The 22,925-nt window shown below is 35.3% G+C and overlaps 5 protein-coding genes across 6 annotated transcripts; 3 read left to right on the top strand and 2 right to left on the bottom strand.

Moving 5' to 3' along the window:
- Positions 1-805: 805 nt before the first annotated feature.
- Positions 806-1,399, bottom strand: LOC113759345 (ethylene-responsive transcription factor 2-like). The gene has a single exon (XM_027301910.1). It carries the CDS (start codon positions 1,397-1,399, stop codon positions 806-808), a length of 594 nt encoding a protein of 197 aa, XP_027157711.1.
- Positions 1,400-5,408: 4,009 nt separating this feature from the next.
- Positions 5,409-6,065, top strand: LOC113760378 (non-specific lipid-transfer protein A-like). Its single transcript, XM_027302931.1, has 2 exons — positions 5,409-5,798; positions 5,899-6,065. The coding sequence occupies exons 1-2, from the start codon at positions 5,506-5,508 to the stop codon at positions 5,906-5,908; spliced, it is 303 nt and encodes a 100-aa protein (XP_027158732.1). The 5' UTR covers positions 5,409-5,505; the 3' UTR covers positions 5,909-6,065.
- A 1,484-nt stretch (positions 6,066-7,549) lies between these two features.
- LOC113759344 (ethylene-responsive transcription factor 13-like) lies at positions 7,550-8,197 on the bottom strand. The gene has a single exon (XM_027301909.1). The coding sequence runs from the start codon at positions 8,150-8,152 to the stop codon at positions 7,550-7,552; it is 603 nt and encodes a 200-aa protein (XP_027157710.1). The 5' UTR covers positions 8,153-8,197.
- Positions 8,198-14,819: 6,622 nt separating this feature from the next.
- Positions 14,820-15,469, top strand: LOC113763988 (non-specific lipid-transfer protein A-like). Its single transcript, XM_027307999.1, has 2 exons — positions 14,820-15,195; positions 15,297-15,469. The coding sequence occupies exons 1-2, from the start codon at positions 14,858-14,860 to the stop codon at positions 15,304-15,306; spliced, it is 348 nt and encodes a 115-aa protein (XP_027163800.1). The 5' UTR covers positions 14,820-14,857; the 3' UTR covers positions 15,307-15,469.
- A 3,937-nt stretch (positions 15,470-19,406) lies between these two features.
- LOC113761743 lies at positions 19,407-22,789 on the top strand. Of its 2 annotated transcripts, none has more exons than XM_027304857.1 (4): positions 19,407-19,528; positions 19,852-19,968; positions 20,471-20,761; positions 21,995-22,789. In XM_027304857.1, the coding sequence occupies exons 2-4, from the start codon at positions 19,861-19,863 to the stop codon at positions 22,574-22,576; spliced, it is 981 nt and encodes a 326-aa protein (XP_027160658.1). In that variant the 5' UTR covers positions 19,407-19,528; positions 19,852-19,860; the 3' UTR covers positions 22,577-22,789. The 2 variants fall into 2 exon arrangements, with proteins under 2 accessions (XP_027160658.1, XP_027160657.1); XM_027304856.1 differs by having other exon boundaries at positions 21,992-22,789.
- The last annotated feature ends 136 nt before the right edge of the window (positions 22,790-22,925 follow it).

The raw sequence follows: 22,925 nt of genomic DNA, 5'->3' as shown, positions 1-22,925 counted from the left end.
GCTCATCATTCAATATTAATGACGGAATTGGTTAAAAAGATTGTCAAGGATAAGATCAGCATAAATCAGCTTGTTCTGAGTTTGTTTAAGTAGATCAAAGGGTTGCCACTTCTGCTACAAATCCTGATAAGGTGCTTTGATTAGCTGAACTCCCTTTCAAAACCGGTCAATGACAATTTTCACAGTTGAGGAATCTTTGGCAAGAAGAACCCAAGTGCAATATCAAACTATCGAGGACCGAGAGGAGGTTGATAAGGCAATTAAAAGATCACCAATCAATCAATTTTTGAATTGAATAATAAGCCTACATCAACCGACAATGATGGTGCAAGTAGAGTCTGTTAAGTCCGATCCAATATCTCTAGTCTCCTTCATGCACTCTACTGTAACTCGATACAGGATCTCGAATGGACAATAAATTTTTATACGAGAAGAAATTAAAGGCATTGCAACTGATACATGAACATGAAGATGAAGCGGATTTATCTGGGGCACGCAGTCGCTTCCAATATTTGCAAATATTTCACTTTTGGTTAAGATTTAGACCTGGAATTTCATACATGGCCTGAATTGGTTGGCCCGTAACAAAAACTTGAGTAGCTTATAGAATTTCGGTGATTTAGAAAGGAGACATAAATGCTTAATTAAATGTCTAGCTTCTTCTTCAATAGGCAGCTAATGTTTGCATCAGCAAATAAAAAGTTGATGTAGCTCCACGCTTTCTCCTGCAGTGAAGAAGTGAAACTAAGTGCTAACTATATGCCAATTTATTACTATGATTTATTCTTCTATATATGCTAACTTGCTATATGGAGCCATTGTCAAGTTTCCTCTTCTTCGGTGAGGAAGAAGTGGAAGTCTCTGATGGGCGGCTCCTCGGGCTCACCCTTTGAGGTGTCGAATACATGTTAGAGCCAATCAAGTGTGGAAAATTAAGCAGAGCCCTGGCACCCCGTATTTCAAAAGCTGCCAGGTCATAAGCCATTGCAGCATCCTCAGCTGTCTCGTATGTTCCGAGCCAAATTCTTGACCCTTTCTTCTTGGGGTTCCTTATCTCCGCCGCGAACTTCCCCCACGGCCTCCGCCTTACACCTCTATACCTCGGCCACTCTACTGATGCGGGCTTTCCACGCGGCAGCTCGAACTCCATTCTCTGCTCCACCTGATCAATTTTGACCAAGTTATCGGTTGTGGTAGAGGGTGGATTATCGAATATTTCTCCGCAACTTTGTGCTAGAAGAGAGGCTTCACAGCTAGAGTTGGCATTATAGCCGTAAATTGTTGCATCAAAAAAGTTGGATGCTGGAAAAATATCAGAAAATAGAGAATCATCCAAAAGTTGCTGATGTATGGAGTCAAGTAGGGCAAGATCAGAATTTGAGATGGTTTCTGAGTGCATGATTTTTAGGTTGAAGATGATTTCTGAGATGGGTTCTGCTCCTTCTTGTCAACTAATCATAGAGCTGTGGAGGTTGGAAGCTTTGTACATTGGCGTTCTTATATACGGGAAAATTAAGCATGCAAAGGAGAGTTCTTTATCTATTCAACCTCGTTTTGGAAATGGCTTTATTATTTAATCCAAAGGAGTTATTTTACTAACTTTAATGGTATTTCCAGTGAAGGTTCGGTAGCTATTTAATAGCCTGAGAATAATTCATCATATAAGTTTAATAGTTTTTTATTCCAAAGATCATGAGTCCGTTTTGATAGAATGAGAGTTTTTAATTAATTGAGTTATTCCTTCTTTTTCAGTGCATTAAGGATGATATGGATATTTGGTTTGGTAAGATTAGTGGAGTTCAAGTACAATTAAACAGCATAATTGGCCATTATATCATATTATAGATTAATCTTTCCTATATTAACAGTATATGTATAAGCATTTAATGAATGATAATTATACAAAATTTGAATTTAAAATTCAATTTTTACATAAATGTTATGAATCCAACAGTGATAATATATACACTGTCAGCGTGTATAAGTTTTACTCATATATTATGTTAAATGCTTTTTTACCAGTAAATTTTTTTTTTTTTGAACAGGCATGGGTTCTAGGATTTGCATATTCTCATAATACTTACTCCAAGCTCATCAAATGTATGAAATTTTGCCTTATGCACTCCAATCTCTGCGGTGGCTAACTATTTAGGTGGAAACTGGAAATAGCTAGAATTGTAACTGAGGGTCAACTATGAGTGAAAACAAAATCAGAATTGGTTGATTTAGAAATTCTTAAAGAGTTGATACGATTAATAGTTTAATGAACACATTGATGCTGATGCTGCTAATAATAGCATGATACTATTTGCGGAATAACAAAATTGTCTATAATACATTCCTTTTATTTAGTATTTCTTCTTTTCCAGTATGACTAGGGATTTTCTGGATAGCATTATTGGCCAAGTTCACTGTAGCTGTAGGGAGTTGTGAAAGGAATATCACCACATTGGGAGCAATAACAATACAAAATATCGTCCCCAAAATTCAACAACTAGTACTGTTACTTGGGATCTATGTTTAAAAAGATTTAGATGTCTAGTATTGAGATCTAGGGAAGGCCTCCCCAAAGATTTTGAATTTTAGTTTTGTCACGTTAAATATGAACACACACACACGTGTATTATATATATATATATATATATATCATTTTTTACAGGAAAAATCAATGAGTGTGTTTGGATAATAAATTATTTGAGATAATTTTGTGAAAAAATACTATAACACTATTTTGATGTGATATATGTGAGATAAAAAGGTGATTAAAAAATATGTTGATGATGCAAGTAAATCAGTGTGTAAATAAGGTGGAAATAATATATAATCCAAACAAACTCAATATTATTTTGTAAAAATTTATTTGATTACATCATCAACATATTTTTTAACCATCTTTTTATCTCACGTACTTAAAATAAAAGAGGTGCTATAGTATTTTTTTCAAAAAATTATCTCTAATAATTTACTATCCAAACTGTAGAATCCAAAAATCTATATAGGAGATAAATTTGACAGAACCAATATGATAGGAAGGTAATTCACACACATAAAAATATGTTTGGGAGAAGAAGAATAGTACCAATAATAATTTATTAATCACATCAGAAGAATAAGACTCCAATGTCTAAACAATCAAACTGCTATAACTTGACTCCAATAAAATTACTAAAACCCTAACTTAACTAAAACACTACTAAATAATAATATAAAATTTTTAATTTTAAGCCTTGATTAAATATGCTGACACAATCACACTCCTAGCAATAAAATATATTTGGTAAAATGATGAATGATGAGAAATTATTCCGACTCCCTGTGTTTCGCATGTAAGGTCAACAAGAATGAGACATGTTGATTAACAAAGTATAATTAAGTAGAAAGAAAAAAAGATAAAGAACAAAAGTCTCCATGGTTACAATTTTATATGCAGAAACAAATCTTGTGAGAGATTTGAAAACGTTTTCAAAGGGAAGAAACATAGGACCTTCGTGGCACTCTTTTACAACAGGCATGAATGCCCTTGGTCCTATGATTGTATAGACTAGTCAAATAAAACAAAGGAAAAAGATGTCGCAAGGATAACTAGTATGAAAGAATTTGTATCTTATACTTGGAAACCATTGGCTGGAATTCTTAATTGGAGGAAGGGTTATTTCATGAATGATCTTCCTTTCACTTTCATTATGGACACCTACTAATGAAGAATGTACCACGGTCAATTTTTTCACCCCAACTCTTAGGTGTCATGACAAGAATCAAGAACAGATGCATGGAGAGAAGTCTCTTTTGGATGGCCAAGAGCAAGAGCCAGACTTGATGCCTGTTGGCCGATGATTTCTGAGGTCATAACACTTGCAAACAGTAAATTCTATGTCATGAATGGGTTATTCTATGGGGTGCATTAATACATCTAAATCACACTCAGTCTATTATGATTTACAGAGGTGCATATACTAATAATTATTATCTCTCTTGTATTTATATTATTTTTCTAATGAAATTTATATAAAAAAATTTAACACTTGAGTTACATAGTTACAGTTTAACGAGTATCCAATAAAGACCTATCATGAATTACTTTCAAGTTTTGAATTCATTCTCTTTCCAAAATAAAGTTTTGGGGTTCATCGTTCTCATAAAATGTGTATATCACAATACAGCGACATCAAATTTTAATTAATTGAGAGAAGAGCATTATCCGGGGACACTAAGATTGGTTTGAAGCAAAAAAAAAAAAAAAAAATTGATTCCAAATACTAGTTATTGGTTTGTGGATCTCCTGCACATTTTGTTCATGTTTTCCCCTATTAACTCCTTAATTATATCCTTTGAATGGTTAGAACTTATATGTGCAAACACGGGACTTTGGTTGACCAAGAGTCAACTTCAAAATGGCCATTACACCAAATAATGGCTCTGCGGTTTTGCTAAACCATTTTTTTATTTCTAGGTATTCTTTTTGTATTTTGTATTGTTAGTGCTGGATCAATAATTGCTTAGTCATTCATAACTTGTTTGTAATGTATGGAAATAGGGTGGAAAAATAAACCAAATTACTCAATACTCAAATCGAGTTCGGCTGTGAAAGAGTTTATCCAAGTTTGATTCACCAGTTAATCAAACTAAACTTGGACAGTAATTTATGTTTGATAAAATTTCAAACTCAACTAGAGATCGGCTTAATTAGCATATAAATGAAATTTACATATAAAAAGTTCAAACTACCTGACCTCAACTTAGTCTGACTCGAATCGAGTTTATTCGAGAAATAAACGAATTAAATTTGAACAAAATTTCAAATTTATCAAAATAATCAAACAAATTTAAATATTAAAGTGTTGGACTTCTTTTGACTCATTTATACCCCTACGGGTGAACTGCTTATTAAGTTCTACGGCTTTCGTCATAAGTGAGTTAAGTACCACTCCTCTATAAGAAGTGTTTTAATTTAGTGAAGGATTACTTGCAATAAATCTTCTTGAAGAAACATCGAGTTATAGGCTACTCAGGGTAGACCTTAATTTTTGGATATTTTTCTTTTTTCTTTTTTTTTTTAAATGTGTACTTTTCTCTTTCAACAAATTTAAGGTGTTATTTAGCTTCAGGATTTAAGTGGATAGGATTTCTGACTGTTTATGTCACCAAGAAACCAACTCAAACACAAAATGCATCATCAAGCCTGCAAACGCAAGAATCGACAAAATGAAGGGAAATAGGATCGAGAAAACTTTTCCAGAAAATAGCAAAAACTGAATGACAGGTGAAGAGGAAAGAAACATCCAAAATAATATAACAAACCTTACCTATGCTATGCTATCAGAACTAAGTAACAGTCTCGAGCCCAACTATAAAAAGCTTCATTGTCAAGTGCAAACACACAAGATCCCAAACAAACAAAATTTATCGAAGTAAAATTCCAGTATCATTCATCATCTTTAAAAAAAAAAAGTGAAGGGCTGCATTGTATTTGTATCAGCAATTGTAGTTTTAGCCTTGGTTCAGCTGATGATTGAGCCAGGGCAAGCAATCAAGTGCCCAGAAGTGGATGGATATTTGACCGGGTGCCTTCCCTATCTTAGTGCTGGTGGCGAGCTTTCACCAGAGCCAGCACGTTGCAGTGGTGTCAAAAGCTTGATAGCGGCTGTGAAAACGCCAGCAGACAAAAGGGACGCATGCAATTGCGTTCAAGAAGCCGCAAATCACTTCCCCAGTCTCAAGGATGATGCTGCCCAAGCCCTTCCTAGAAAATGTGGTGTTACCCTGGATATCCCTATCTCCAAAAGTGTCAATTGCGACAAGTAAGTAACTTTATGGTAGAAATGATTAAATTAGATTAATTAGTGCTAAACCTTAGGGATTCTGCTAATACTAATGCTTACATAATGCTTATATTGACAGCTTAAGTTAAGATCACTGGAGGAGTCCACATTGAGCAAGAATAAAAAGAGGGAGAGTTTGTGGAATGGGACATCTGGTTCCAATTCTCTTTTTTTTTTTTTTTTTTGGTCAAAACATCTGGTTCCAATTCTCGGGCAACAAATAATAGTACAATAAGTTTTTGTTTCTTTGTACGAATAAAATAAGCCTTATCCAGCTTCTTAATCATATTGCTTCTGAATTTTCTCTGATTTAGTGACTTGCGAAGAAGTTGGGCATGTCCACATGTGAAAATACACAGGCACGTTGGTCGAGTGGCCTATTTGTCTATTACATATAGAGTATCCGTTCAACATTGAAGATTGTTCCTTGCTTTCACTTCTAGGAAGCTTTGACTAGTCATGCCCGTCTGAACTATGAATCACATGTGTGTACGGGCTTAATAGGTTTTTTTTTTTCTTTAAACAAAGGGGTACTATTTATATGTCTTTGGTACAGAACCCTATAACATTTCTTATTTCAATTCCAGAAATAGGAATCCTGGAAAGTGGACTGATTTGGGATAGGTAACGTGGAGAATGATCATGGCAAGGGCAGAACTACTAGAGTAAAGAACCCCGAGAGAGTAGGAAAATCTCTTTTTTGAATAGTTTGCCCGTGTATTCGTATGGGCCGGTGATAGTTCAGTTTTCTTCAAGTTTTTTTTTAATCTCTTTAAGTCTTCCTCTCTCCCTAGTATAGAGTAGAAATATATATAAAATAAAATTTATTGTATATAAAAAAAAAGAGTAGGAAATGCCAGTATGGGAGGGAACCCGCGATTTGACTTGAACTATAGCTTATATAACAAAGACAATATGATTGTTTGGATAGTGTATTATTTGAAATATTATTTGGAATAATTACTGTAGCACTTTTTGTGATGTGATGTATGTGAGATAAAAAGAGGATTGAGAATATAAAAATATAGGTTGGGAAGTGTGTTTATGATACAAGCGAAATATTATTTGAGATAAAAGCACTATCCAAACAAAAATACATGTCATAAACAGTTATACTTTTAACCCGGCACCATTAATTGAGAAATGAATTCACTATGTTATATTAATTAATATATATTTTTCATTTTATTGTTATGAAAGTTTCACGAATTTGAATTTAATTCAGAAAGATTTTGCCCATGCTTCCCAGGAAAGGTATGCATTCGCTACTAATTAAGGTCACTGCGAGTTCAGTAGGTAAAGTACAATATTTCTCAAAGATGCTCTAATTCCGACAATAAGATGAGACAAATTATCCAGGCATACAATTGATTTTTTTTCACCACATTTCACAGTAATATGACATCATCGGGACAAACATTTAAAATTTGCTAAAGACAAAATTGTATGAATTTAATCTGTGTTCTCTATATCATAACTTAAATGGATTTTATTTTTTTTTAAATTTGGTTTGAAATATTTTTATTGCTCTAGCAATAATAGAGATTCTCATGATAATGAAAAGGGGAAAAAAAACTAAGAAAGCATCAAATTCACGTGAATGTCACGTGTTTTATTACTAGTAGTAATAAAGAACTACTGAAATTTAATATTAACAATCTTGTAATATACTAATTTGTTCCAGATTGCTAAAAAAAAAAAAAGAAAACGTTGTTCCAGCTAGCTAGAATCTAGATGGAGGCATTGGCAAGTTTCCTCTTCTTCGGAGAGGAAGAAGCGGAAGGCTCTGGTGAACGTCTCTTCGGGCTCACCGTTTGAGGAGTCGAACACATGTTAGAGCCAATCAAGTGTGGAAAATTGAGCATAGCCCGGGCACCTCTTATTTCAAAAGCTGCCCGGTCGTAAGCCATGGCAGCTTCCTCAGGTGTCTCGTATGTTCCGAGCCAAATTCTTGACCCTTTCTTCTTGGGGTCCCTTATCTCCGCCGCGAACTTCCCCCACGGCCTCCGCCTTACGCCTCTATACCTTGTCCACTCTGCTGATGCGTGCTTCCCACGCGCCACCACGGACCCTTTTCTGTCCTCTTCCTGCTCATCAATGTTGACCAAGCCATCGGTGGTGGTTCGGTGTGAATTATCCATGTTTGGCAGTGTTTCACCGCAACTTTCTGCCAAAAGAGAGTTGTTGAAGCTAGTGTTTGACTTAAAATCGTCAATAGTTGCATCATGAGAAAAGCTAGGAAAAATATCAGAAAATAGAGAATCATTCAAAAGCTGCTGGTGTATGGAATCAAGTAGGGCAAGATCAGTGTTTGACATGGCTTCTGAGTACATGGATTTCCAGTTGAATTTGAAAACAGAGATGATTTCTGAGATGTGTTCTGGTTCTTTTGGTTAGCTGATCAAAGAGTTATTGGAAGTCAAAAGCTCTGTACATCGTTCTTATATATATACAGAAGAAATTAAGCATGCAGGAAAGTTCGTTATTGTATTCGTGAATCACGTTCCGGAAATGGCTTTATTAATTCAATTCAAAGACGTTAATATATTAATTGTTATTTGTGGAATCTCTAGCGAAGGTTCACTAGCCATTTAAGACCCAACAGGATAGCTTAACATATAACTTTATACTCATTTTTTCTGATTCAAAGAATCACTTTGAGGTTTCTCACTCAAGATGGCATGACATCATAGTGATGATGAATTGGTTTTGCAAGAATGATTTTTTTTTTTTTAATTAATCGTGAGCACTTCCTTCCTTTCTGTCGATTGGGGGTATGGAATTTTGGTGTGGTTAGGACAATGGACTTCAAGTATAATTAAACAGCTTGAACAGACATTATACTATCTTTTTTTTTTTGTTTTACAATCCCTCACCTTACCATCAGACTTATAACCCTTCTCAGACATTATATTACACTCATCTGTCTCATTGTTCGCTAAGGTAGAAATGCAATTAGAGAGTAGAGAGTCAAGCAAACACAATCAGAATTACTGGATTTAGAATTCTTAAACAATTGATACCATCAGTAGTTTATTGAACAACTGCACTGCTAATTTTGGTGATAGTACTATTTGCTAACTAACAACATTGTCTATGATACATTTTTTTCTCTTTAGTATTTTTTTTTATGAGTTTAGCTATGGATATCTGTTGGGTACTCATTAAAAAGTCTAAAAAAGTGAAATTAATTCAGAAAATTTTTTCAAAAAATTGTCAAAGAGTAAGGGAGATATTCAATGTAAATCAGTGCATATGTGCATCTACGTGATTAGTTAGGTATACTAATGAGTGCTTTTCTAGTTTAACACTACATTTACAGGACAATATTAGCGGCCAGTTCTACGGTTCTCAGGTTGATTGATTTTTTCATTGCTCTCCATGTTTTAACTCATTCTTGATTAAATCCCCGAGAGAAAGCAACGATATCTAAGAAGACGTCACCTAAGATTTTGAAAATAAGTACAAAGTGAGAAAATAGATTAAGTAATTACTCCTGCAAGTTTATAAAAGAAAATAGGCTTTTGCCACCGAATCTTCAAATTCTTGGCCTGTATATTTAAGCAGTGTAGGCCTAACTTGCAATCAAACCTGCACCTTTTGTTTCATTAAGTGGTCAACCCACGTTTTGCACAAGGGGTTGATTTGTTGAGAGGATCTGTAGAGTTACCAATACTTAGTAACATGATAAAGGATGAGAGATAAACCTTCTTCTTCCTCGTGGTGGTACGCAAAGTCAACTAGCATGTTAGCCAACAGAGAATAATTAAGTAAAAGAATGCAAAGGACAAAGGCCACAATGCTAGCATATTTTCTGAAAGATTTGACAACGTTTTGAATAGGAAGAAACGTAGGGCCTTCGTCGCACTTTTTTTATATCATGATGATGATGATGATATAAACTATTTACAAACAGAAGACGCAAAGGCAGCTACCACTAACCCTTGGTCCAAATTCTTAATGGAAGGAAAAATTAATTCACGACTCGTCTTAAGAATGCAGCAGCACGTTCAATTATTCTAACCCGAACCTGTAAGCGACATGACAAGAACAGCAGCGCAGAGAGAATACCCAGAGTACCCTTTTGGATAACTGGCCCAAGAGGAAGAGCTAAAGTTTGATGCTCGTTAGCCTATGATTTTCCAACGGTTTAATTCCACTTTATGCCCTTCAACTATACTTAAATTTTCACTTTAGTCCTTAAACTTAAAAATGAGACACTCTAGTCACTAAATCATAAAATTTATTTCACTTAAGTAACATCATTAAAGAAATGAGACAGATTTTATACTTAAGTGGGTATACTTTAGGGACTAAATTGGGGCAAATTTTATACTTTAAGAAATCAAATGGACAAATTCTATATTTTAGGGACTTAAGTATAATAAACTTTATACTTTAGGGACTAAAGTGCTCCATTTTAAAGTTTAGATACCAAAGTGAGAACTAACCCTTCAATTAACCCTTTTTTGACCCATAAAACTTGTTTAACATAAACTTTCTATCATGAATTTCTTCAATTCCAAGTTTTGAATCCTTCTAATAAAAACATGTACACCATAGTTCACCCAAACTAAAGTTGAATTAATTAATCAAGAGATGAGTATGCAGGTACTAAATTTGGTTTAAAATAAATAAAAATAAGTTTCAAATACCAGTTATGATATGTCTTTGCTCACATCAGCCCACATTCAATACCTTCTCATTTAGGGGTGGCAATGGGGCAGGGTTGGGGTGGGGGATCCTTGTCAAATAACTCCCCCGTCCTCCGCCCCATCCCCAGCCCCTTGCCCCCTACCCCCCGCCCATTCCCCCTGCAGAGGATCGCGGGGGAAGAAATCAACTTATCATAAATATTCACTTACAATAATATAATTGTAAATAATGTTAAATAAGATTAAAAAGTTGTCAAGATGGAAATAAAATACAACAAGTCAAGTTACATTCAGTGCGGGGGAAGGGAACTGATCGAAATAAAAATGGGTTAGGAGCAAAATAGGTTGGAATTGGATAGCCTAGTCTTTTGAGAGTGGGGGCGTTGGAAACAAATCAACAATAGTCCAAGAAATTTCTTCAGTTGTTGCGGCGGCCGTTGACACTGACTAGCGTTGTACTTGTAAGTAAGGGTGCAACTTTGAAAAATTTAGGATTGTATTATATATATATATATATATATATATTGTATGCGGGGGACGGGGTGGGGGATGGGGCAGGTATATATTGCCCCACCCCCGCCCCGTTTTAAGGCGGGGGGAAATATTTTGCCCCCGCCCCATCCCCTGCCCCATTTCTACCCCTGTGGTGCGGGTGCCCGCCATCCTTATTCTCGTTGGTTTTGAGCGTTCCCCTAGACAGTTAATTCAATTCTTTTCCCAAGTACCCAAAAATTATCAAAATTTTCTCCTAATATTTCCTTAGGTAACTGTTTTGAGTAGTTCTATATAGCAAATACTTGTGTGGACTTACTCAAAAGGCCTACATGTAACGTTGTGGTCACCAAGTAACTAAATCATCATAGTGATACCATATGGATATAGGCTCACATCATATGAGGTCAAATTAATTACTTGAAAACTTGATGGTATTAGGATTCAAGTGCGGAACAAACAACTATTAAGATATTAAGTACATAATAATTTAATGATAAACAAGCCACAAGGATGAAAGATAAACGACACACAATATTTAACGTGTTTCGGTTCCACCATTGAACTTACGTCCACGGAAATAAACCCATTCTTTATTATGAGAGGAAAACGCTATATAAGAAGACAATTTGAACCCAAACCTAATCCTTGTATATTATCTTTCATCTTCCAATAACTCTCTCACACACCCCATGTATAAGGTTAAATGTTATCCTTGTGTGTCCCTTGTGTAGTATGTTAACTCACCTATTTATAGGGAATATTATTTGGCCAAAACCCAAATAATAACAAGAAATTAGTGCTAATTCTTAGATTTATACAAAATAGGAAATAACTTCTAAATCCTAAACAAAATAGGAAATTCTTTGACTACTATTTCAAGTAACTAAAATCAATTAGGAAACTCGTTACTTCCATACAAAACAAAAAATCTACCTAAAAGAAATTAAACCAATTTCCTAACAAATCTCCATCTTGACGAATATTTCTTTTAGCAATCATTTACCTTCAACTATCAAATAATATGGTACCGAACTACACACTCGAATCAATACAATCCTAACACCAAATTGATTCAATCAGCAAATGAACATGTGTATTTATCCTGATTCCAATCTCCAGTTGACTCGTGACAAGGTGTCTCAATTCACCATATCATTTTGCAGGATTTCTTCTCACTATCACTTGCAATATGAGATCCCCTTTGATGAGCTCTAATCCTAATCATTGAGGTAATCAAGTGATAAAATCACCATATTTCTTTCCATCCTTAGGACTGTCTCACCACGTGTAGTTTCCAAGATTCCACCTAAAAAGAAAAACTCGTAACTATCAGAGTCTTGTGACGTATGAAAATTAGATCTCTTTGTCTTTTTGGGACACATGCCACACCACCCAAAGAATATAATCAAAATATAAAATTCACTGGGATGAAGTATTGGAGGTGTGAGAAAGTTTCCACCGATTCACGTCCAAAATTAACATTGGACTCCAACTTTTTCTTGACTCTTGAATCACCTATTTAGATTCACCGTCAAGTATTTTCATGCTTTTTGCCTTCCCATTCTTCACTATCAATACTTTTTGCCAAACCATTGAAATAAGGATAACACTCATTAAATTGTTCAATTGGTAACAGCCACAATCCACTTGATCTCAGTAGTCAACCAGGATCCAACCATGAACAACCAAACTCTTGATTCAACCATTCAGTTTGTTGGGATCCAAATATTTGTGAGCAACCCAATTTCGCAACCAAATTGTGATACCATTTGTTAGGATCCAAGTGCAGAACAAACAACTATTGAGATATCAAGTACATAATAATTTAATGATAAACAAGTCACAAGCATGAAAGATAAACAACATACAGTATTTAATGTGATTCAACTCCACCATTGAATTTACGTCTACGGAGAAAAACCCATTTTTTATTATGAGAGAAAAATGCTATACAAGAATACAATTTGAATCTAAGTCTAACCCTTGTATACCATCTCATATCTTTCATCTCCCAAGAACTCTCTCTCATACCCCATGTATAAGGTTGCATGTTGCTCTTGTGTGCCCTTGCGTGTTCCTTATATTGTATGTCAACCCACCTATTTATAAAAAATATTATTTGACCAAAACCTAAATAAAAACAGAAAATCAGTGTTAATTCCTAAACTTATATAGAATAAGAAATAAATTCTAAATCCTAAACAAAATAAGAAATTCCTTGAATACTATTTCAAGTAACTAAAACCAATTAAAAAATTAGTTACTTCCACACAAAACAAGAAACTTACCTAAAATAAATTAAGCCAATTTCCTAACAGATGAATCTAAGGTCTATAAGTGGTGTCATAAATCTCATCTATGTAAATATTTTCTTACAAAAAAAAATGTGCTTTAATTGACAAAGGGTCAACTCTAAATTGGCTCCGTTATTTCTCTGTTTAGAGAAATTATACAGTATATGCTAATAATGGCTCTGTTATTTCTTTGTATTGACACTTTTTTTTTACCTTTTTTCTTTTAATGCTGGCTCGATAATTAGGGGTGGGCAAAATTATCCGCTAACCCGAAAATCCGTCATATCCGATTTGATCGGATCCGATCCGAAAATTAAGATATCCGATTTTTATTATTTGATCGGATTAAAAGAGTGTCGGGTACCTGCTAAGATGTGGGGCGGGTTAGGGTCACATAATTAAAAACCCGCGAGTACCCGATCCGCCCTGCATATATATATTTTTTATTTTTATTTTTATACACACACTATAAAATAATAATTTAGAACTAAATAAGTAATTTTATTAAACAAATTGCAATACAAATATGAGAGACTATAATTTATTTACAAAATTCATTTGTAGATGTCATGATCTTATATTTTATAGAAAAAATTTTAATTAATATGGAACATATATATTAAAAATTGTGCTACTTATTTCAAACTATTATTGATTTTAAATTCTTTTAATTTTTTGTCTTTATCTTATATTCTCTTCACATGCTTGTTTCTTAATGGGAAACCTTTTTTGAGAAAAAAAATTTATTAAATTTTAGATGAATGTGTAAAATATAAAATTAAATTAGTATAAAATTTTTTTTAAAAAAAAAATGATAAATGGGGCGGGGCGGGACGGATACCCGCTGACCCGATCCTATCTCAGCGAGTACCTTATAATTAGATACCGGCTGATATGCGGAACGGGTAAGGGTCAGAAAATGGCTGACCCGCAAGGTACAGGTCGGGTCAGCCAAATGGTGAATGGGGCGGGTACCTAACCCGTGCCCACCCCTATCGATAATGGCTTACTCATTTGCAAGCAATCTCTGCAAAGAGCTGAAGTTCTATTAGCTTTTCTCATGAACGATTTATACTGAAGTCCCTTTCTTCTATTGAACTGTTTTAATTGAATGAAGAATTATTTATAGAACGAACCTTATTACAGGAACATCGAGGTATACGTAACGATTCAGGGTAGATGTTAATGTGTGACTTTTTTTTTATTTTTTGGAAACTTTTCTTTTCTTTTCTTTTTCAACAAAATTAAGGTACTGTTACTCAGCTCCCGAGTTAAGTGGATAGGATTTCTGATTGCTTTTGTCACGAGAAACAAACTCAAACACCGAAGATGCATCATAAAGCCTGCAAATGCTAGAATTGGAAAAATGGAGAGAGTTGGGATCAAGAAAACTTTTCGAAGAAATAGAAGAACTGAATGACATATGATAAGAAAGAAACATCCAAAATAATATAACAAACCTTACCCACGCAATCAGAAGTGACAGTCTTGAGGCACCTATAAAAGGCCTCAATACTAATACACAAAATCCTATAGAAGCAACAATTTATTAAAGTATCAAATCCCAATATAATCATCAATAGCTTAAAAAAAAATGAAGGGCTATATTGTATCAGCACTTGTAGCTTTAGCCTTGGTACAGCTGATGATTGAGCCAGGGCAGGCAATCAAGTGCCCAGAAGTGGATGGATATTTGACCAAGTGCGTTTCCTATCTTAATGCAGGAGGCGAGCCAGAAGCAGCATGTTGCAATGGTGTCAAAAGCTTGGTCGCGGCTCTGAAAACACCCACAGACAAAAGGGACGCATGCAATTGTGTTAAAGAAGCCGCAAGTCACTTCCCCAATCTCAAGGATGATGCTGCCCTGGCCCTTCCTAGCAAGTGTGGTGTTACCATGGATATCCCCATCTCCAAGAACATCAATTGCGACAAGTAAGTAATTTTATCATGAAAATTAATTAAAGTAAATACCGATAATTTTTATGGTTTTAGGGGTTCCGCTAATTATGGCTACATATTGCTTGTATTGACAGCCTCAAGTAAGATTGATGGAGGTCGCACTGAAGCAAGAATAAAGAAGGATGCCACATCGTGGAAGGGACACTTGGTTCTAGTTCTGGGGCAGCCCTATGTAGCACAATAAGTTTTTGTTGTTTGTACCCTTTGAATAAGCTTTATCGAGCTTGTTATAATGAAACATGAGCATTTACAATCGCGCGTTTAAGATTTTCAAGTTAATTTTGAAAATTTCGTACGTTGTTTCTCTCCACAAATTGGTTTTAAGTTTGGAATTCTAGTTGCTACGACGAACGAATTATGCAAGCAGCTCTCGATTTATAACTAGGCAAGCATCGATCTCAAGTTTTGCCTGTACTCTCCTCCGTGAGTTGAATCATGATCACTTTCTAACGATTTGAGACCTCAATTGTCTTGAAAAAATTCATGATGCGAAAATGTTGCCGCGAAATAATTCAACCGTTGAAGTTTGTCACCTTTAAGGTTATGTCCGAATTACTAAACCAATGATTAGTTTGAAATATGAATGCACAGCTTACCCAATTTGGCTTCAATTGTTTAGGGATCGATCAGGTGGAATGAAATACGACAGAAATTGAAGCATAACTAAACAATAAAGAAGGAAGTATATTTTTGGAGGAAGTATGCATCTTAGATTATTAATGTTTGCACTTGTTTGAAATGTCTGATGAAATGGTCGGAGTCTGAACTGCTATAGTTCTACAAACATCGAATCAGCATCCTCGTGCGGAATACAAGTCCAACGTTTGTTTGATTGAATTATTATAAGATAGAAATGGGAGAATTTCTTGCAGTATAATATTGGACATTACGCAGGCAAAATGTAAATAAAGGAAACACAGCTACCCTACTCTATTCTGGTTCTGACTTCTGACGTTAAGAAGCCATAGGGCTTTTTGTCCCATTCTATACCTCTGCCCTTTCCAGTTTTGGAATATGTTTTTAAGCAAAAAACAACAAAAAATTGACATTTGAGGACAATATCAACAAATCATGACCTGTCGTACTTTGTTTACCATTGGTTTCATTACCTTAAAATAGAGAAATATTCTGAGTCACTGATGCGGTCACCTGGTCTAGCTTATAAGGCGTACGTCTGGTAAGTGTAGGGATGTTTGTCCGATCCTTTCCTAACACGATTTGACATACTTCAGTAAATTGATGGTCGGGGAGGAGGGGCAGAAATTGATCCCTTTTAGAAGAGCTTTTGATGTGTCATTTAGGGGAACCAAAAAAAGTGCTATTTGTTAGTAGTAGTTGCTTTGGATTTTTTTTTTTTTTTAAATATGGATTTACCAACCCAAAATAAAAAGAGGTATTTGCTAGTAGTAGTTGCTTTCCTTTTTGTTTGAATCTTTAATCAGGATTCGGGATGGTGATCATAATTATTCAAACATGCTATAATTGAATGTTGTGGATAAAATTCGTATAAAAATTTACCCTCTCAGGACAACTTCTTCCCTTTCTTCTACTATTGATTGCTAACTTTAGAGCTTCTAAACCGACTGTTACAAATATATGAAATTATATCACAAGGATACACGAAGAAAGAACTGGTAAATCATACTTTATCCCTAGTATACTGTATCACTAGTTAAATTTGGGATTATTAGAAGAAAAAGGGCTACATTGTATCAGATATATTTGTAGTTTTGGCCTTGGTTCAGCTGATGATTGAGCCAGGGCGGGCAATCAAGTGCCAAGAAGTGGATGGATATTTGACCAGGTGCGTTCCCTATCTTAATGCAGGTGGCGAGCCAGCGCCAGCATGTTGCGGTGGTGTCAAAAGCTTGCTAGCGGCTGTGAAAACGCCCGCAGACAAAAGGGACGCATGCAATTGCGTTAAAGAAGCGGCAAATCACCTCCCCAGTCTCAACTCTCAAGGATGATGCAGCCTGAGCCCTTGCAGCTGGCAAATGCGGTGTTACCTTGGATATCCCCATCTCCAAAAAAGTCAATTGCGACAAGTGAGACAAATTAAAAAACCGAAGTAGATTGTTAGTTTGTTACTACTAGTACGTACTCTTGTTAGGCAGCATAAATTGGTTGCTACGTAAACTAGTTTTACTGACAAATTGGATGGTTTCACTCCGATTTCTTCTTTGCAGCGTTAGCTAAGATGGAGGTGATCATGCATCAAGGAAGAGTAAACACTAGCACAGAGCATTTCAGGCTTGTGCTGTTCGATCATTTGCTGTTTCATTTTAGTTGTGGGATGTTAATTACGTGGAAATTTCTAGCTTTATTCTTACTAAACTTTGCACTCCAAAAGGATGAAAGGCTTGTTTCTTTCAACTTTGCATGCCAAAAGTTCCACCAGAAAAAAAAAAGAGAAAAAGAGGAATAAATGCTCTATTAAGCTTCTTATTTGGTATTGCTTTAATGTGTACTTCTTCTTTCATTTTTTCCCCCACAAACATAATATCAGGTGACAAAATAAGTTCTGTATGCAACACCTAATGTCTGAATTCATAGCTCAACTACAACTAGGTCAAGAACCGTAGCTCACAAAATGGAATTAATGTATCACTCGATCTGAAATGTCAACATGAGAAGATCTATTAATCTTCCATTTTGGTTTATTATCAAGGAAAAGAATGCTAACACACATGTTCATGTCTTTGGAAACAGTTCAAGCATCCATTACTCATTCGCCTAATTCTATACCTTGCAGAGATATATATACATACATATATATATATATATATATATATTGATCAGTCAAACTCTTTTTTTGGCATTTCCAACTCTACGTTTTTTTCCCTGATTATAAAGTGGTTAAAATCAAACTCAAAAAATGGATTATTCGCACTTTATCCCCTTTACGTATGAGCCATTTCTCAATTTACCCCCCAACGTTTGTTTTTTTCACAGTTTACCCCAAAAACTAAAGGTCAGCTCTAATGGAAATAAACAGAATAATGAAAAGACAGTAATACCCTTAAGAAAATAATGAACAACCCAAATATCCATATCTCTAGATTTATGAAAGGGATAAAGAAAAGTTTTCAAAATTACCCTGGAATAATAGAGGAGGGAAATTTCCCTCCATCTAGCACATGGGACAAAAAAAAAAAAAGAAATTCGGAAGATAAAAGGTACAAACCTTTTTTAATTGTGGGTCATCTTTTCTCTCTCCTCTATCAGCCACTTTTACCTCCATCTTTTCTCTCCCCTCTATCTACCCATGAAAAGTGCCCACATGTATGTCGGTTCTGAATAAAAAGAAAATATAACTGTCTAAAACTCTTTTTGACTTATTCATGTATAGAGCAACATTAAAGACAATAATAACAAATTACTAATGAAAAATTCTTACATTATAATTTGAGCTGCAGTAAAATCTTCTTCTCGAATTTTCAAGTGTCCAAAAGGTGCACAATGGTGCCTCTTTACCATATCCACATATTTAGCGATCTTTCAATGTTATTTGAAGCACTTTGTGACATTTTTGTGATATTTTTGGTTGACAAAGAAAAATTTTAGGAGCTGTTGGATCTGTTGAAATGAAAGAGAAAAAATAGGTTGTAACTAGATGGAAGCACGAAAGAGAAAAAATAGGCTAAAAAGTATCAGAGATCCCTTTTTATAACTCATTGAGGGACATTTTAGTCAGCCAAAACAAATGGCTCTCTTCCAATGGCAATTTCGGCATCTTGAAGTTTTTAACGGTGCAATTGCTTAGCTGGACTGACCTGGGGGGTTAAACTGTGAAAAAACAAACGTTGAGGGGTAAATTGAAAAATGACCCATACTTAAAGGGGATAAAATGCGATTAACCCCTCAAAAAATAGCACAGCATTATAAAATCAAGAATAGCTTAACCCAAAAATCAAGAAACAAGCAAGTGTACTACTATCTTGTCAAAAAAAAAAAGAAAAAAAAGGAGAAAAGCACTAGTATCTTTAATTACAAAAATTTTCTCACTACCATTTACCATTAGTTTTTGGACATTCAAGTTTTCCTTTTTCTAGAGAATCCAAAGTACCCCTAAGTGAGCACTAATCTTTTGCTTTTGGGCCGTTATATTATGGGCTTATCTTAACAAATCAGACCATTTCCATAGATCGACCCGTGTGAGGATCCAACTCCGATCATGGGTCCGATCTTACGAAATCAACTCTCTTTCCAGTTTCCAGTCTAGCTCCCTCCAGAAACCTTACCTCTTTTCACTCCCTAGTTAGGCGCATCAGTCAAATCTTCTGTTTAACTACTCCAGTTCAATAAGGTCAGTTGGATTTTCCTTTGTCTTTTTTTTTGGGTTATTGCATATGCTTTATTTTAGAATTCAAGGTTGTCAAATAAGTGATGTTAAACCATTTTGTAATAATTTTGATCTAGTGCATGTTAATTTTGTTGCATTATGTGTTTCTGATCAGAAATTAGTGATTAATAGTAAGGATTAAATTTCTGGAACCCTATGTTATTGCTTGACAATTGAGGTGGTTTTTAGTTCTTATTCTTTCTTGAAACTGAGCTGAAAAATGGAAGTGTTAATAGTGGTTTAAGAGAGTTGGAATATTCCCTAAATTATGACAATATTGTTGGCAGTTAATTTGGATGGATCGGTGGACTGGAATTCTGAAGGTGCCGTTGCATCCGAATAGCAGCAGTTTCTATAGAGTTGCTGCGTCTCTGTGCCTCTTTTCTTCCACTAAGACTCTTGCTGTGAGTTTTTGTTTCGCAATCATTTTGGTGAAAATCCCTATTAAAGGTAGTGTAAGTTTTGTATTAATGAATAAACAGGGCTTAATTTTTGCATAATTTCTAGGAAAATGTGCCTACATGATGTACAATCGATTGATGCCTTTCATAGAAGTCATGCCAAAGTTTTGCCCTTATGTGCCATAAAACCTTCACCTCCATGATGGGTAATTTTTCACTGATCACGTGTTTGATTTCTTTGAGCTGTATTATCGCATATGGTACATAGTTCTTTAATGCCAATTCTCCTTAGGTGTGTTGGAAAAAAATTCTCCTTAGGTGTAAGATTTATTATAATCTGTAAGTATAGGGATTAATTATTTGCAAATCGGAGCGATATTTCCAATTGTAAAAGCTTTGATAATTGAAGGCAGTTTTGAGAAAGCAGGTGTATAGTATACATGCTTTTGGAGAACATCTTTGAAGAAATATTGAATGTAACAAACAGAATCTGTGGTATAAGCAGGTGCCTTCTGCGAATGCCATCTTCTTCAATGGGGATCGAGTTGAAGGCACAGGGAATTTTGTGATCGAGAGGTTATCTGATGTCCAGAAAATTGCTGAAATTTTGGTTTCAAAATTTGGGTCTACCATCAATGCTTGGGTTATTGAGGCCAACACTTTTAATGGTCCTTTTGCTGTGTACAAGGATTTTATTCCGACTGTCAACCTCGATGGCGAACCACAATCTTACAATGCAACAGGATTTCCTGCTTCATCATCAATTGTCTTGCTGTTGTCCAATTGTTTAAAAGAGGTAAAACTTGCTGCTTTAATTATGATTTATTCTCCCCTCTGTTGTTCTCGTATATTTAGTGATCATATTACTCTATACTCATACTCAATGGTTAAAACTCCCAGAGCTGTAATCTTGAGCTGTAAAACATTTATTGGAAAATAGTGTTATGTCTCATTTCAATTATTTCTTCACAGAGGACACAAGATTTAGATGCATTCAAGCAATGTCCTTTTATTCTGTCAACTTCAAAACATTTGTTTTTAGGCTTGTCTAGAATGCACAAATAATTAGACCATTGGGTGTGAATGGTCTAGCATATCCTCTTCTTTGTATTGCTTGCTTGATGGTTAACAAGCTGTTTACGTTAAATCTTTGGTCGGAACATGATGGCACTTTGTTGATTTCTTTTAAGTGGAATATAGGTCAATATGTATGTCTTTAAGATGAAATCATGATTCAGGAGTCTGGAAGCTATAGATTACCTAGCTGTGGAGCTTTCTTGGTTAGCAGCAAAAGGGGATTTGATTGGGAGCATAATTTGGCTGATATAACAGAGGTTCAAAGAATAGGAGGTATTGTTTGAGGTCTGCAGCGGAAGAACTATGAAACAAAAGAGACTTTATATTAGTGAAAAACAAACAGGCAATAACTGATGAATCATTGGGTATACTAGGTGGATGAACAGAAAATGCTAGATTTTAATTGAGCAATAAGATCTTCATTCAGAGCAGTTCCTCTTCCAAAGAAGCAACTAAAATCTACTCTTGATTTGGGTGTCTTCTTCAGCTGAATGAGCAGTCTGGGATTCTCTTCTTAATGACACAGAAAAATTGAACAAGAAGGTGCTCAAATAAAAAGAGCCAATGGAAAAATCAAACTACTCTTATCATTTATCTTGCTTCCATGCTACCCCCAGGGATAGAAGGAACCAGAGGGATTATGCTGCCACATCAGAACATAAGTTCCAAGGCTATGTTTGATTCGTCAACTGAAGATATTCTATTCTTACATTCAAATCCATTTATCTGCGTAACCATGTTTGAATTAGTAGCATCAACATTGCCAATAAAGTTGTGGTTTATGAAATTGTTGATGATTGTCTGGAAGTGTACTTGAGGAGAGAGGGTAGGTAAAATTGTGATTGGGCAAAGCTTGCCAAATTTGCAAGAATACTTTATGCTATAGAACTTGCTATAATTTCATATTTGCTCCAAGTTTGTGATCTTCAGATTATTTCTGTGGTTCTAGCAGGCAAAAAGTTCCATGTTAGGGGGACAGCCATATCAGGCTGCACCGTCCGCATCATGTTCCTTTAAACAAAAAACTCTGTTTCTTGGATTTAGTAAGGGTGGTACTGTACTGAACCAGCTACTTACTGAGCTTGGCTCAATGGAAGTCCAACCAACCGGTAGCGATAGCCAAGCGAAGAAAACTATGATGGATGAAGGAAGTGGTATGTGGGAGGAGCATCAGATCATTCCCACTTCAAAAGAAGAACTCTTAAACAGCATAGCTGAGATTCATTATGTAGATGTTGGCTTGAATTCTGAAGGGGCATATCTTACTAACCAGGATGTGATTGAGGGTATTTCAGATCGTCTTACGCGAAGAGCTTTTGGGATGCGGATCATCCTTCATGGAACTCCAAGACAGTGGTCTGATCGTTGGCGAACTTGGATATGCAAAGAAAAAAATGAATTTTTTCGTCTGCTTAAATTAGCAGCTCGGAAGAATATGGGGAAATTAATGCTTCGTGAGAGATTTTATTTTGCTGATAGGCCTCCTAGTTTGCAGATGCATTTTGAAATCATTGAGAATTTGGATGTTAGTTGAGAATTGGTGCTGCGGCAAGTGCAGCTTCCTTAGTGTCCTAATTTGGCGGTGAACTACATTAGAAAAGTACCATGTTGTCTATACGATGATGTAAATGTGTACGTAATTCATGTAAATTTTTGTTTATGCAACTACAGCTTTCCTTGTGAATCGCAGCTTTTGCTTATACAAGCTTTCGCTGTACTGGACAAAAGTTAAGCCAATTTTACTCTCTCTCTCTCTCTCTCTCTACCGTCTTAATTAATGGAAGTCTACTTTTAGTTATTAATGTTATTATGACAAAAAAACTAACTAATTACACTTTCAGTTTCTAGCTCTTTTACCACTTATCAATAACGTCCATCAAGTT

Source organism: Coffea eugenioides, chromosome 2 (assembly GCF_003713205.1).
Source record: "Coffea eugenioides isolate CCC68of chromosome 2, Ceug_1.0, whole genome shotgun sequence".
NCBI classification, from domain to species: Eukaryota; Viridiplantae; Streptophyta; class Magnoliopsida; order Gentianales; family Rubiaceae; genus Coffea; species Coffea eugenioides.
This window is presented reverse-complemented; position numbering and strand designations above follow the sequence as displayed.

Coding starts and splice junctions, on each gene's coding strand:
- LOC113759345 (XM_027301910.1), bottom strand. CDS start 1,399: ATGCACTCAGAAACCATCTCAAATTCTGATCTTGCCCTACTTGACTCC.
- LOC113760378 (XM_027302931.1), top strand. CDS start 5,506: ATGATTGAGCCAGGGCAAGCAATCAAGTGCCCAGAAGTGGATGGATAT.
- LOC113759344 (XM_027301909.1), bottom strand. CDS start 8,152: ATGTACTCAGAAGCCATGTCAAACACTGATCTTGCCCTACTTGATTCC.
- LOC113763988 (XM_027307999.1), top strand. CDS start 14,858: ATGAAGGGCTATATTGTATCAGCACTTGTAGCTTTAGCCTTGGTACAG.
- LOC113761743 (XM_027304856.1), top strand. CDS start 19,861: ATGGATCGGTGGACTGGAATTCTGAAGGTGCCGTTGCATCCGAATAGC. Junction 19,969..20,470: donor CTTCCACTAAGACTCTTGCT/GTGAGTTTTTGT, acceptor TGGTATAAGCAG/GTGCCTTCTGCGAATGCCAT. Junction 20,762..21,991: donor TGTCCAATTGTTTAAAAGAG/GTAAAACTTGCT, acceptor CTGTGGTTCTAG/CAGGCAAAAAGTTCCATGTT.